General features: G+C 52.9%; 1 protein-coding gene across 4 annotated transcripts in view; it reads left to right on the top strand.

Moving 5' to 3' along the window:
* GRM4 (glutamate metabotropic receptor 4) overlaps positions 1-1406 on the top strand; it is a 98388-nt gene extending 96982 nt beyond the window's left edge. For 3 of the 4 annotated variants that reach the window (XM_060164135.1, XM_060164134.1, XM_060164136.1), the window contains one exon: positions 1357-1406. In XM_060164135.1, the coding sequence (XP_060020118.1) occupies positions 1357-1406 (50 nt within the window). Of the gene's footprint in view, positions 1-221; positions 335-1356 lie in introns of those variants that run through there. The other variant, XM_060164133.1, reaches the window with a different exon arrangement.
* Positions 1407-14294: the final 12888 nt, after the last annotated feature.

Here is a 14294-nt window from a genome sequence, read left to right as displayed (position 1 = left end):
AGTACAGGGGAAACAGTCTATTTTAATCAGATGACATGGAAGCTTCACACAGCCCTTGACACTTGTCACTAACAGGAATGTAGTCACACAGGGGCACGTGGGGCTGCAAGGGAGTCTGGGAAATGCGGTCCTTAACTTGGCAGTGAAAAATTGGGAAAGAGGGTTGGGGGTGTTCAGCGTGCAGCCCACCACACTGCTCCCCTCCGTGTCACCTTCTCCAGGCAGACACCCCTGGCTGCACCTGGCAGATGTACCCTCTTTTCTGAGCTGTCAGGATCCTGATGGAGTCAAGGCAGTTTTATGGCCAAGGGCACCAGCGCTTTCCCCCGTCTAGTCTTCTCTCTCAGCACCAGCAGACCAGCCTCAGTTACTCTCACTGAGCTGTCCCCAGGCCACAGAGGGAGACCCTGAACCCTGGCAGGACAGGACAAAAACCAGGACCTGGCTGGACTCCTCACCCCTCTGGCCTCAGCTCAATTGTTAAGTGGGGGTGCTGCTTCTCTGGCCTCCTTGCGAGGCTGCCGTGAGGCGTGAACCCCGGCGGGGTGGAGGTGGGGGCACTCGTGCTGCCCAGGGGAGCTGACGTTGTCACCTGGCTGTGGTGGGGAAGGGAGACACCCAGAGAGGCAACCCTGGTCCCAGTGGGGATGAGCAGGGGCCAGGGTGTTGGGTGCAGATAAGAGAGGCTCAAGACTGAGGCGAGTCAGGACACCCAGAAATGGGAAACGTGGCTGCACGGAGGCCTGAGGGGCCCTGGAGGACTTCCGTTTCCCTTGGGCATGGGGAGAGGGCCGAATCAGTCATACGCCTCAGTTTCTAGCCTCGCAAGACCCCTCTCTGGTTCCATTATTTATCTCCTCTGTCCCTATTTTCCACTCACTTCCGCTAGGCTGCCATCTACGTATATTCTTCACACGTGCTCTTCCAGAGTGTGTGTTGAACTTCTGAAAAACTCCCCCTTGATTATACTTGAAGACTGTATATCACAAATAAAAACGATTCTGTTAAAGTGTGGTGGAGTCAGGAGGTGGCAGGGACTCTGTGGGGTGTGACACTCACAGAGGGTTGGGGTCGGGAGGCAGTGCTCCTAGAGGGACAAAGTGAAGAGGGAAGGGCCCTCCCGGCCAGCAGCCCAGCTGTGGGTGTGGGTGGGATGAGTCTGGGGGAAGCGATGCGAGGGGCGGGGTGGGACCCTGCTCCGGTCTGGCGATGGGTAGGTGGGCAAGCTGCGGGCCATGGGGACGCACACAGTTCAGGGGTCCGAACTTGATGCGTGGGCAGGGCCACACCCCTGTGGAAGGGGCGTTGGAAGAAGACAGTTCCTGACTCCTTCTCCCCCCATCTCTCTCCTTCCAGCGCTGGCCACCAAACAGACCTACGTCGCCTACACCAACCATGCAATCTAGCTAGGCCACCGGAGCTGCACAGGAGGAGCAGAACAGACCCTTGTGGATGGTGCATCGGGCCAGGGCCCCCCACCGCTGCAGGGGGGCCCAGCTGATGTCCTAACTGCCCGTGGGCACCCACGGACGTGGCTTGGTGCTGAAGATAGCACAGCCCCCAGCGGTCACTGTTGGGCTGCCTGGGCAAGCCGGGCTGGTGACAGGAGGAGGATGAGGGGCCGGGGAAGCTTCAGGCCACCCCAAGACCCTGTGTCCTGGACCAAAGCCCCTCCCAGCCCCAAACCACAGGAGGCCCCCCCGCGCTGGTTTTCTCTCTCCCTCATCTCTCTCCATCCTATTGGTGACCTTCTCAGTCTGTCTCCATCCCTGTCTTTATTTTCTCTTCTCTCTTTGTATCACCTGTTCTCTCTGTGTCTGTCTGCTTTTTCTGTATCTTCTTTCTTTCTGTCTCTGCCTTTTCTCTGCCGTCTCCAGCTTTCTCCTGTCTTTTCTCTTGTGCTCCACCCGGGTCTCTCCTCTTGTGCATTTTTGTTTCCTGTCCTCAGCCCCCTCCTCACCTTCATTTACATCCCACCTTTGTTCTCTCTCCCTGCCATCTTTTCCTAATTCACCAAATCTCACATGTCACAAAAGAGAAAAAAGGAAAAAAAAAAATCAAAACACAAAAAAGCCAAAACTAAAACAAATCTCGAGTGTCTTGCAAAGTGCTGCGTCCTCCTGGTGGCCTCTGTGTGTGTCCCTATGGCCCGCAGCTTGCCCACCTACCCCCGCCCGTCTGCCACGTGTCCTGCCCGCCTGCCCCTCCTGCCGATGACACGGAGTTCAGTGCCTGGGTGTTTGGTGATGGTTATTGATGACAATGTGTAGCGCATGATTGTTTTTATACCAAGAACATTTCTAATAAAAGTAAACACATGGTTTTGCACCCTGGCTCCACATCCACTGAGGGTCCTGCGGTGGGACCCCCGGCTCAGCCTAAAGCTGGAGAGCCTGGAGTTAGCGGGAAGGAGGAAATGGCTGATAGGGACATAGGGCTTGGGGGCAGTGGAGGCTGCTCCCTGGGCTGGCATCGGGTGGGGTCTTGGAGAGTCCTTGGGCAGGGAGGGGCCAGGAACCTGTGGGAGGTTCCAGAAATCAGCCCCTGGTACTCCCCTAAGTAAGGGGGGTGTTCTGTCCCTGTCCTCTGTCCTGCAGCCCCTAAGGAGGGTACCATTTCTGCCCTGCCTCTCCTCTGGCTCACATCCCTCATGCCTGAGCCCCACCCCCCCATCCCATAACCTGAGCCGCTCCTCCCCTTCCAGCCAGGAAACTCACCTCTTGAGAAATCGCCTTCCGGGGCTGCCAGCATCCGCAGCCTCCCCTCCTGCCTGTCCTGTCTTCAGGTCACAGGTGCTGGGACGATGTGTGACTGTCTTGGTGATGAGTGTGTGGTATGTGGCCAGGTGGGCCAGGTGCACGGCACAGGTGTGTGTGTGTGTGTGTCTTCCCCCAGCCCTTTGCGTGTCTGTTTTATCTGTGTGTGTGTGTGCTCCTGCACCTCCATATTCGAGCTTGTTTGTCTTGTGGGACTGTCTGTCTGTTTAGGCGCACGTGGATGTGAGTCCACATCACACCCATGTTGTGAGGATGCCTGTCCTGGGCAAGTGTGAGAGTGCGTTCACAGCAGCTGGCTTCCGTGGCAGATTGGGAGATAGGGAGCGAGAGCCGCTCAGGGGCTGGGCCCTGCCAGGGGTAAATTATCGAGCCAGTAACACAATGAGACCACAGGCAGCAGCTAGAGCCCGGGCTGCCTGTGCCACCCCTTCCTGCTGCACCCCCAGGCCTGTACCCCCTTCCACCTCCTCCGCTAACTGACAGGGGGGCGGGGCTTGGAGGGACCCGGTGGGGCAGGAGGGGACTAGGTGTGGGCGTGTGTGAGAGGTGAGGTTGGGGCATTCAATCATGCCACGTGTTAGTGCCCCTCTGTCAGCCCATCTACTCCTGGGGGGGTGGGCTGCACTTGGGAGTCCGTTCTTCCCGAGGGTCTATGTGACACACACTGCGTTTTTGTGCAGCGCCTACTGTATGCTCAGTAAATATGTGTGTAAGGGAAGGGGCAGGGAAGGAGGTCTCACACCGATCATCTTGCTTTTGAAGAATGGTCCCTGAGACTGCCACCTGGCATAGACTCTACCCAGTGCCCCAGGGTAATCAGGCAAAACCAGGGTGTCAGTCCAAGAGCGTCCTCCAGAAGCTTCCAGGGCAGTATATGTGGGGGTGGGGTGGGGAGAAGCTGGATGTAGAAGTGGAGTGGGGCCTCTGATAGCACCCCCGGCCTGGGCACCTTGTTCCCTCTCTGGTCCATGTCCCTCTACAGTGATCGCCGTGCTGGGGCCCAAGTCTAGACTGAGGGTCTGGCCTAGACTGAGGGTCTGGCCTGGAACTCAAGGGTTTGACGCTCAGCCCAGGACTTTCCCATGTCCTCCACATCTGTGGCGCCCCCTTCTAGGTTCCAGGGAGAATCACCTTCCTTCCAAGGCAGTGCTGCCCCCTCTGCTCCCCTCCCTTCAAGGCCTCCTAGGGGGAGGAGGAGGCCGAGGGTCAGGCCAGGGTGGGCTCTCGGTGGGGCTTAGGTCCATCGGGCATCCCTGAGGCTTGGCCTAGTCCAGCCTGCCTGGGGCTCTGAGAAGGGGCAGGTGGGAGGGGGCGCATCCGGGCCCTGCCCTCAGGAGGCCACCAGTTGGATGGGGGAGACAGCCCTCAGGGAGCCAAACAGCCCAGAAATGCTGATGGTCCCAAAGAAACAATTATGGGAATGAGTGGGTTAAGTGGGGAGGGCTTGGGTGGGGTGTGAATGCTGAGCCACTGGGTCTGGTACAGAGGAGAGGTGTGCAGGCTCCGTGGTCCAGAGCTGGAGAGGAGGGACCAGTCCCCAGCAGGACTTGTGGAAGTCAGTGTGGGACGGAAGACATCCAGGCCCGTGAGGCCAGGGCTGGGATTCCACAGGTGGGCCCAGGTGGGGCCTGCCCTGATGCACACGGTGGAGAAGACCTTCCCGGGCTAGTTGGCTGCCCCTCTTTGCTCTCCATCCCATATTCTTTTTTTTTTTTTTTTTTTTTTTTGTGGTATGCAGGCCTCTCGCTGTTGTGGCCTCTCCCGTTGCGGAGCACAGGCTCCGGACGCGCAGGCTCAGCGGCCATGGCTCACGGGCCCAGCCGCTCCGCGGCCTGTGGGATCCTCCCGGACCGGGTCACGAACCCGTGTCCCCTGCATCGGCAGGCGGACTCTCAACCAGTGCGCCACCAGGGAAGCCCCATCCCATATTCTTAATTCACCAGGCTCATGGGACACCTGAGGAAGGTGGACGGATATTTGTATCTTCAGGATTTTCTATTTCAATGAGATGGGGGGTTTGCAGTGTCCCTGGCTCCCTGGACCAAACCGGCGGCCCCCAGAAAGCTTTGCTCTGCAAGAGGGGTGATGGGGTCTCCACAGGCTCTGCTCTTACCCCTCCCCTGGGGCCTCATTGTCCAAGTGAGAGGCCCCGGGGTGAGATCAGGGGCAGACCCCATGGCTGCTCTCCTCAGGGCAGGATGAAAGGATTAGGCTAGTGGAGATTTGACCCCCACCAGAACTTTTAGACTATGCAGATGCTGGGCCCTCCCCGGAAGGACCTGATCTGAGGCCCAGTGGGTGGGTTGGCACAAGTGTGCTTTACAAGCTCCCCGGGAGAACGGGCGCAGTCTAGTGGCCAGGTGAATGAACATTCCCACAACAGAACCTTAAATCAGCATCAGCAGCCCTGGGAACTTGTTAGAAAATTAAATTATGGGCTTCCTCCCCACCCCCACCCCAGGTGGGCTGAACTGGAAGCTCTGGGGGTGGGTCCTTAAGTCCATTTTATAGGCCCTGCAGGTCACTTCTGTGCAAAACCAAGCTTGAGAACCACTGCCTAAGACTAACTGTGTGTTAAAAGGCCAATGTGTGAGATTGAAATATGTTTGCGGGAGGGCAGGGGGAGGGTGGAGTTCAGGCCTAGGGTTCCTGGGGCCTGGGGAGTTCCTGGGATGCAGAACTTTCAGTGCTAAAACCAAGAGAGTCCTGGAAAAATCTAGACAAATCTGATAAGACCCCTTTCCTTATTCATTCAACAGATATCAAGTACCTACTCTGAGCCAGGCCCCGGGTGTGCAGTGGTGAATGCGCCAGGTGTGGTTGCAGACCTGGGGGTTTCTGCAGCCAGTAGAGAAGAAGGCCACTCAAGAGCTCTTTGAGGCTCAAAACCAAGACCAGGCTGCTAGCTGCCCCGAGCAGGAGCTCGCTGAGCTCCCAGGCTGGCTGGGCACGCGGGACACCTCTGTGGAACTCCCAGGGTCCTGGGGACTCAGCTTCGGAAGCAGTATCCAAGCTTGGATACCTTCCAGCTCAGATGGGCTGGTTCTGAGTTCCGGTGTCCCATGGTCAGTTTCTCCCATCCTGTCTTCTTGGGCCCTAGAGGCAGAGGCAAGGTGGCCAGGGAGTGGCCTGTTAGCACCACGCCAGGTCCCCTGCACCGCTTCAGCCTCCAGGCCCAGGGAGGGGTCCTTGGGAGTCCGCAGGAGGAGGCCGCGCTTTTAGGAGGCTGCGCCCCTCCCTGGCCAGAGGTCAGACCATGGACCCCATTTTTTGATGCTCTCACTTTTTTTGATGCTGCTCCCTCCCCCCAAGCCTGGGGTTTCCATCCAGCCCCTGAACACTGAGGGGAGACTGAGGGGCTCTCCCTGGCACGAGAGCCCCTCTCTACCCCTGTGCCTGCCCTGCCCTGCCCCACTGCCCCACGGGCCTTGGCCCTGGCACTCTGAGCTTCCCAGGGCTTCGACTTCCCTGCAGACACCCCAGCACCAAGTGGTACACGGTGCCAAAATCCCACTTCAGTTGGCAAAAGCAGCAGTTAGCATCTAATGAGGCGTCTTGCTTTATTTTTAGGTTAACCTCCAAGGCCCTGCCTGTGTAATTCAGCCCGCCATTGCTCGGCAGATAATTAAAGCATGTCACCGTAATTTGCCTTTTTTTTTTTTTAATAAAGCCCATAATTAGAGGGAAAAACGCCAAAAAGAGGAGGGAAAGAAAACAAAGAGAGATTGAGTTGGGGCAGGAAACGGGGCTTGGCTACCCCAGCCAGGATCCTCTGCTCCATCGGCAGGACCAGGAGCCCCATTCTGGGAGCATGTACCCCTGGGACCTCCCTAACCTCAGGGGCTGCCCCAGGTACTTCCTGCCCAAGACTCCCCCCTTGTTGGCTGCCCTTGCTTGCACTACTGGAGTCTTCCTCTTCCAGGTTAGGTTTGGGGGAGACGAGCTTCCTGTTCTTCCAGTTCTTTCCTTATAAAACCAGCCCCAGTATTCCAGTATTCCAGAAAACCAGAGGATTCCAGTGGGCAGAAAGGGTGTGGAGTTGAAACCAGAGTAGCCCTGAGTTGATGATTCTTGAGCTGCGCTTGGGCATCTGAGAATTCTTGATACTACTCTCCTGCTACAGATGTTTGAAAATTTCCTTAATAAATAAATAAAATCCCTTCACCAGGAAGGGGTCTGCTAACCGGGGCTGGCACCTGGTATCTGCTCTCAGGAGCACTTGTGACTTGGTGTTCTTTCTAACTCTGAGCTCTTTATGCACCAGGAACTGCATTTCAGTCATTATTTTGGTGCCGGTGACTGGTGGTGGGCGATCCTCTTGGAGCCTGTAGGCCGTGCTGGGAACAAACAGGGCAGCTGCCCATGTCGTTTCAGGGAGGCCACTGCCCCCAAACGTCTTCCCACCTGCCATCTATGCTACCTCAAATTCTACCGCTAAAGCCTCAGGCTTCTGGGTCGAGGCATGTTCTCGTAAAACACGGCAATGGTTGGCAACCATATAGGCATCAGGTTTCAAGACACCAGCTGCTCTGAAGGCGTGGAACGGGGTGGTGGTGGTGGGGACGACAGGTAAGTTTGTTTTGTTTTTTTCATTTGCTACTATTTTAGCATATATATATATTTTTTACATCTTTATTGGAGTACAATTGCCCTACAATGGTGTGTTAGTTTCTGCTCTATAACAAAGTGAATCAGTTATACATATACATATGTTTCCATATCTCTTCCCTCTTGCGTCTCCCTCCCTCCCACCTTCCCTATCCCACCCCTCCAGGCGGTCACAAAGCACAAAGCACCGAGCTGATCTCCCTGTGCTATGCAGCTGCTTCCCACTAGGAAAGACCTGATTTTGAAAGAACTTCCCAGATCACCTTAACTCAAGTAGCAAGCATTCCCTCCACCACTTTCTGGAGACCACTTCACCCCAGACATCATCTTACGTTCATGTGGTTTGTTTCTTATCTTCATCCTCCCACCAGAAGGTCAGCCCCACCAGGGCAGGGATTTTTTGTCAATTTGATCACAGCTGAATCTAGAACAGTCCCTGGCACACAGCAGGCATATAATGAATATTAGTTGAATGAATGGATTGGGGGGACGGGGTGGGACTGGAGACCCAGAGGAACCTATTCAGCTGTATCCCCACCTCCACCACCCCCACCCCCATCCCCCAGCACTCAGCTCTATCACTGAGTTCCTGCCCAAAGTCCAATGGTTCATTTCTTCCTTGTAGCTTCCCAAGGTTTTCCCCAGAGGCCTGAGGGGAGCATGGTTGTACCACTCTGGTCGCTGGATAGGGAACTGGCCCCCATCTGCCCCCTCACCCCCACCCCAGGATGACAGGCAGCCTGGAGTTGGAATCAGGAGACCTGGATTCTAAGTAAGGCTCGGCGGCTAACTCAACGTGTGCCATTGGGCAACTTGCTTTCCCTTTCTGGGCCCCAGTTTCTTCATCCATTAAATGAGGTATTGAGCTCTGAGCCGTCAGAGGCTGGGTAAGCAGCCAGTGTTCCAGCGGTACAGAAAGGTGAGGCAACTGCAAAGAAGAGTCTTTTGGGGTCAGTTGCTACGGCAACTGTGCACACACTAAGGCCTGCAAATCAGGCCCTTCGTTTGGCTTCCCCAGCCCTGGTGGTCTGTCTGTGATTGGAGGAAGAGCCTTTATTAACGTTGTGGGCAGTGGAAGAGGATGGAGAAATGATGGGGGTTGTCGGGGAGCTGGGGACCAGTCTAGGGTGGGCCTGCCAGCCCTGCCCTCCACCACAGTGTGGGAGATGGACTCGCTCGCAAAGTAGGTATAGAACTAGATGTCTAAGCTGGGCAGGACCCCAATGACCGTGCACTCTACCCCCTCACATGTACAGTAGCCGAGGAGGAAATTGAGCCCAGAGAGTCAAGGGGTTTGTCAAGATGTGAGAGGCCCCAGAATGACCCTCCTCACCACCATCCTGGTCAACCTAGGAAGTTAGGGGAGCAGTGCTTTTCAGGGAGCCCCGCAAACCATCTTCCCGGTAAACACTGTCCTTTCTGAGCTTGTACTTGGGAAAGCAGGGGGCCAAGCTTGGAGGGCAGGAGCCACCTGTGCACGCTGGCCAGGGAGGTGGACAGCTGTGCCTGGTCCTGGCTGTGCATAGGTGGGGGAGGGGACACAGAGCCACTGGCGGGTCTGGGGCTAGAACCCAGGCTTTGGTCTCTGTTACTTGGGCGCCAAAGTCACACAGCTCTCCCAACTTTAGTTTCTGCATCTGCAAAATGGAGATAAATAGCTACTGAAGATGATTACAAAAGCATCGTGAAAACACAGGAGGTCAGGAGGGGACACGAGCCCACCCTGGAGCCCTGGCTGCCTTACCCTCCAGGACAGTGTGCCCTCCTCTCCTTCTCTGCCCACCCACCCACCCTCCTCTGTGGTTTGGGGCTTCTTTTCTTCCAACCACTCCTCAAATGCTAGGGCTCCCTCTGGGGCTCCAGGCCAGTGTCCATTTGCTCTTTTCTTCTTCCACCTCAGTACTTTCCCAATATTCCATGTCCTCCCCCTACATGTCCCAGCCTCCCTTGCAGCTGGGTTGAGGCCATGTGACCAGTTCTGGCCAATGAGCTGTGGGCAGCGACAATGTCCATCACTTCCGGAAGTGCACAGGTGTACTTCCTCCAGGCTTTTCTTCTCTTGCTGCGGCAACCTTGGAAGTCACGTGTTGAGATGGTGGCACGTAAGATGGAGGTCACCTGGCTCCCTGAATCACCGATTGGAGGAGAGCTTCTGCCAACCCATGATGAACTTTGTACGCACAGGAAATAAATCTCTTTTTTTGCTAGGATGCTGAGATTTCAGGATTGGTTTCTAAGTTACAGTTTTTCCTATCCTGGCTAATAGATCATCAAATAAATGCCAAATTTATCTCTCTTCCAGCTTCCAAACCTCCTTCTGAGCACCCCGCTAGCTACAATTCTCCAGGGCTCTTTCTCTGTGAATGGCCGACGGTGGAACTGTCTTCTCCTAAATGTGGCCCGCTTCCTTGCTTCCCATTTTGGTGATCAACAGCCATGAAAACCAGAAACCTGAACCTTCCCCTAGACCTCCCCTTCCCATGGCTAAGTCCCCACCATCTTCTCTGTCCTCTCCTCCATGCCCACTGCCACCTCTGCACCTCACGCTCCCACCACCTCTTGCCCCTGGGTGGTGGGCACAGTCTCACAGTGCCTCTCCCAGCTTCTAGCCTTTATCTCGGTTCTTTAAAGATGTTGCTCCCTGTCTTCCAGTTTGTTTCCAAGGAGAAATGTGTCATCATCCTTATCTTTGTCCCTTTGTGTATAATGTCACTTTCCTCTGGCTGCTTTTATGTTTTTCTCTTTATCACTGGTTTTAAGCAGTTTGATTGTGACGTGCCTTGGTGTAGTTTTCTTCACGTTTCTTGTACTTGCATTTTGCTGAGCTTCTTGGATCTGTAGGTTAATAGTCTTTGTTATATTTGGAAAATTTTTGGTCATCATTACTTCAGAACTGTTTCTGTCCTCCCTCTATCTTCTCTCCTTGGGGGACTTCTATTACATGTATATTAGACCTTGTTCCAATAACTCGGGGATGCTCTGTTCTTTTTTTTTCTTCAATCTTTTTTCTCGTTGTGTTTCATTTTGTATAGTTTCTATTTTTTAACTTAAAAATTATTTAAGTAAAATTTATTTACAATATTATATTAGTTTCAGGCATACAACATAGTGATTCGATATTTTTATACATTACAGAATGACCACCATGATACGTCTAGCTACCATCTGTTACCATACAAAGTTATTACGATATTATTGACTATACTCCACATGCTGCACATTATATCCCTGTGGCTTAGTTATTTTATAACTGGACGTTTGTTCCTCTTAACCTTCCTTACCTATTTCACTCATCCCCCAACTCCTCTCCCCTCTGGCAACCACCAGTTTGTTCTTTGTATCTATGAGTGTGTTTCTGTTTTGTTCTGTGCATTTGTTTGTTTTGTTTTTTAGATTCCACATACAAGTGAAATCATACAGTATTTGTCTTTCTCTGTCTGACTTATCTATTTTAGTTTAATGTGCTCTAGGTCCATCCACGTTGTCTCAAACGGCAAGATTTCATTCCTTTATATGACTAAGTAATATTCCATTGTATATGTATACCACATCTTCTTTATCCATTCATCTATGGATAGGCACTTAGGTTGCTTCCATGTCTTGACTTTAGTAAATAATGCTGCAGTGATATAGAGGTGCATATATATTTTTGGGTTTTTAAAAATTTATTTATTTTATTATTTTTGGCTGCATTGGGTCTTCATTGCTGTGCATGGCCTTTCTCTAGTTGCAGCGAGTGGGGGCTACTCTGCGTTCCGGTTTCTCATCGCGGTGGCTTCTCCTGTTGCGGAGCACGGACTCTACATGTGCGGGCTTCAGTAGTTGTGGCTCGCAGGCTCCAGAGCGCAGGCTCAGCAGCTGTGGCGTATGGGGTTAGTTGATTGGCCGCATGTGGAATCTTCCTGGACCAGGGCTCAAACCGGTGTCCCCTGCATTGGCAGGCGGATTCTTAACCACTGCACCACCAGGGAAGCCCCTCTATTTTTGAATTAAAGTTTTTGTTTTCTTTGGAAAAATGCCCAGAAGTGGAATTACTAGATTGAATGGTAGTTCTATTTTTAATTTTTTGAGGAACCTCCATACTGTTTTCCCAGTGCTGCACCGATTTACATACTCGCCGATAGCGCACGAAGGTTCCCTTTTCTCTCGCTGCTTTTCTCTCTTATTCTTTAATTTTTGCCATTTTAATGACCATGTGTCTTGGTGTGGACTTCTGAAGGCTAATCTAGTTTGTGACTCTCTGTGATCCCTGGCCCTGATGTTTTCAGCTCTTCTTTCTTTCTTTCTTTCTTTTTTTTTTTTGCGGTACGCGGGCCTCTCACTGCCGCAGCCTCTCCCGTTGCAGAGCACAGGCTCCAGATGCGCAGGCTCAGCGGCCATGGCTCACGGGCCTAGCCGCCCCGCGGCATGTGGGATCTTCCCGGACCGGGGCACGAACCCCGTGTCCCCTGCATCGGCAGGCGGACTCACAACCACTGCGCCACCAGGGAAGCCCTCAGCTCTTATTTCTTCAAATGCATTCTCTGCCCCTTTCTCTCTCTCTTCTCCTTCTGGGACCCCTATAATTCAAATGTTAGTATGCTTGATATTGTCCCAGAGGTCTCTTAAACTATCCTCATTAAAAAAAAATTTTTTTTTTGTTCAGCTTGGGTGATTTCCGTCTCTCCGTCTTTCAGTTCACGGATCCATTCCTCTGTATCATCTAATCTACTGTGGATTCCTTCTAATATATTTTTTATTTCCGTTATTGTATTCTTCACCCATGTTTGGTTCTTCTTTATATTTTTCAACTCTTTGTTAAGTTTCCCCCTGGATTCATCCATTCTTCTCCTGAGTTCTTTAAACATCTTCATGATCATTACCTTGAACTCTTTTTTTTTTTTTTGGTAGGTAAAAAGTGGATTTAGTTAGAGATACACATTCCGTAGACAGAATGTGGTTCATCTCAAAATGTGCGAGTAGCCCTGGGAGAAACACACTCCACAGACGTGGCCATCTCAGAAGGTGAGAGCACCTTGGACTCTTTATTGGGTAGATTGCTTATCTCCACTTAGCTTAATTCCTCTAGGATTTTGTCTTGTTTCTTCATTTGTAACATATTCCTCTGTCTCCTCATTTTGCCTAATTCTCTGTGTTTATTTTAGGTATTAGGTATTAGGTAGGTTGGTTACATCTCCTAATCTTGGGAAAGTGGCCTTAGGCAGGAGATGTCCAATGGAGCCCACCAGCATGCTCCCATCTGGTCACCAGAGCTATATAGTCTAGGGTGCCCCCCATGTGGGCTGCACGGGCCCCTCTGTTGTGGCAGGGCTGGCTACTGTGGGCACACTGGTGGCAGGGCCGATCCCTGGCCTGGTTGGCTGCCCCCTGCTGGTGGGTGGGGCCAGGTCCTAGGGCTGGGGCCAGCCCATTGGTGTGTGGGGCCGGGTCTGGTGTGGCTGCCTGCTTGGTCCAGCGGGTCCTTGGCCTGCTGGTTGGCGGGCAAGCCCCAGGCACTAACAGGAGAGATGGAGGACTCCAAAATGGTTCTTGCCAGCACTAGTGTCCTTGTGGTAGAACAAGCCTCCCAAATGGCTGCCGTCAGCCTCCGTGTCCCCAGGGAGAGTCCCAGTTGCCTCCTGCCTCTCCAGGAGGCTCTCCAAGGTCAGCAAGTGGGTCTGACAGTCCCTCTGTGCTGGGACTCGGAGCAGGTGAGATTTTGCGTGTGACCTTCAAGAGCAGAGTCTCTATTTCTTACAGCCCTCCACCTCTCCTGTAGGCAAGCCCCTCTGGCCTTCAAAGCCAGACGTTCTGGAGGCTCATCTTCCGGATGCAGAACCGCCAGACTGAGGATCCCAGTGTGGGGCTCCGCCCCCTCACTCCTTGGGGACAACCTGTGCAGTTGTAATTACACTCCTGTTTATGTGTCACCAACCCGAGTGTGGGCGTCTTGACTATACCATGTCTCCAACCCTCCTACCATCTCATTGTGGTTCTCTCTTTCCATCGTTAATTGTGGAAAATCCTTTCTGCTGGTCTTCAGGTTGTTCTCATAGACAGTTGCTCTGTAAATAGTTGTAATTTTGATGTGCCTGTGGGAGGAGGTGAGGTCAGGGTCTTCCTACTCTGCCATCTTGACCACACTCTCCATTGTATAGTTTCTATTGCTGTGTCTTCAAGTCCACTGACGTTTTCCTCTGCAATATCCAATCTGCTGTTGTTTGTGTCCAGTACATTTTTTTTTTTTTGGTTTTTTTTTTTTTTTTTGCTGTACGCGGGCCTCTCACTGTTGTAGCCTCTCCCGTTGCGGAGCACAGGCTCTGGACGCGCAGGCCCAGCGGCCATGTCCCACGGGCCCAGCGGCTCTGCGGCATGTGGGATCCTCCCGGACCGGGGCACGAACCCGTGTCCCCTGCATCGGCAGGCAGACTCTCAACCACTGCGCCACCAGGGAAGCCCGTGTCCAGTACATTTTTAATCTCAGCGTTGTAGCTTTCTTTTACTCTAGAAATTTGATTGGGTCTTTTAATTAATTAATTAATTAATGTGACTGCCTCGGGTCTTAGTTGCAGCACGCGGGATCTTCGTTGTAGCATGCAGGATCTCTCCCTGCAGTGCACGGACTCTTTGTTGCAGTGCACTGGCTTCTCTCTAGTTGCGGTGCGCCAGCTCACTAGTTGCAGCATGCAGGCTTAGTTGCCCCGCAGCATGTGGGATCTTAGTTCCCTGACCAGGGATCGAACCTGTGTCCCCTGCATTGGAAGGTGGATTCTTAACCACTGGACCACCAGGGAAGTCCCCTTGATTGGGTCTTTTTTTTATATTTTTCATATCTCTAGTTAAATGTTCAATTTTTCCTCTACTTCCAGAACACATGGAATACAGTTATAATAACTTTTTGAATATCCTTGTCTACTAATTCTGTCATCG

Source organism: Lagenorhynchus albirostris, chromosome 10 (genome assembly GCF_949774975.1).
Source record: "Lagenorhynchus albirostris chromosome 10, mLagAlb1.1, whole genome shotgun sequence".
Taxonomy (NCBI): domain Eukaryota; kingdom Metazoa; phylum Chordata; class Mammalia; order Artiodactyla; family Delphinidae; genus Lagenorhynchus; species Lagenorhynchus albirostris.
This window is presented reverse-complemented; position numbering and strand designations above follow the sequence as displayed.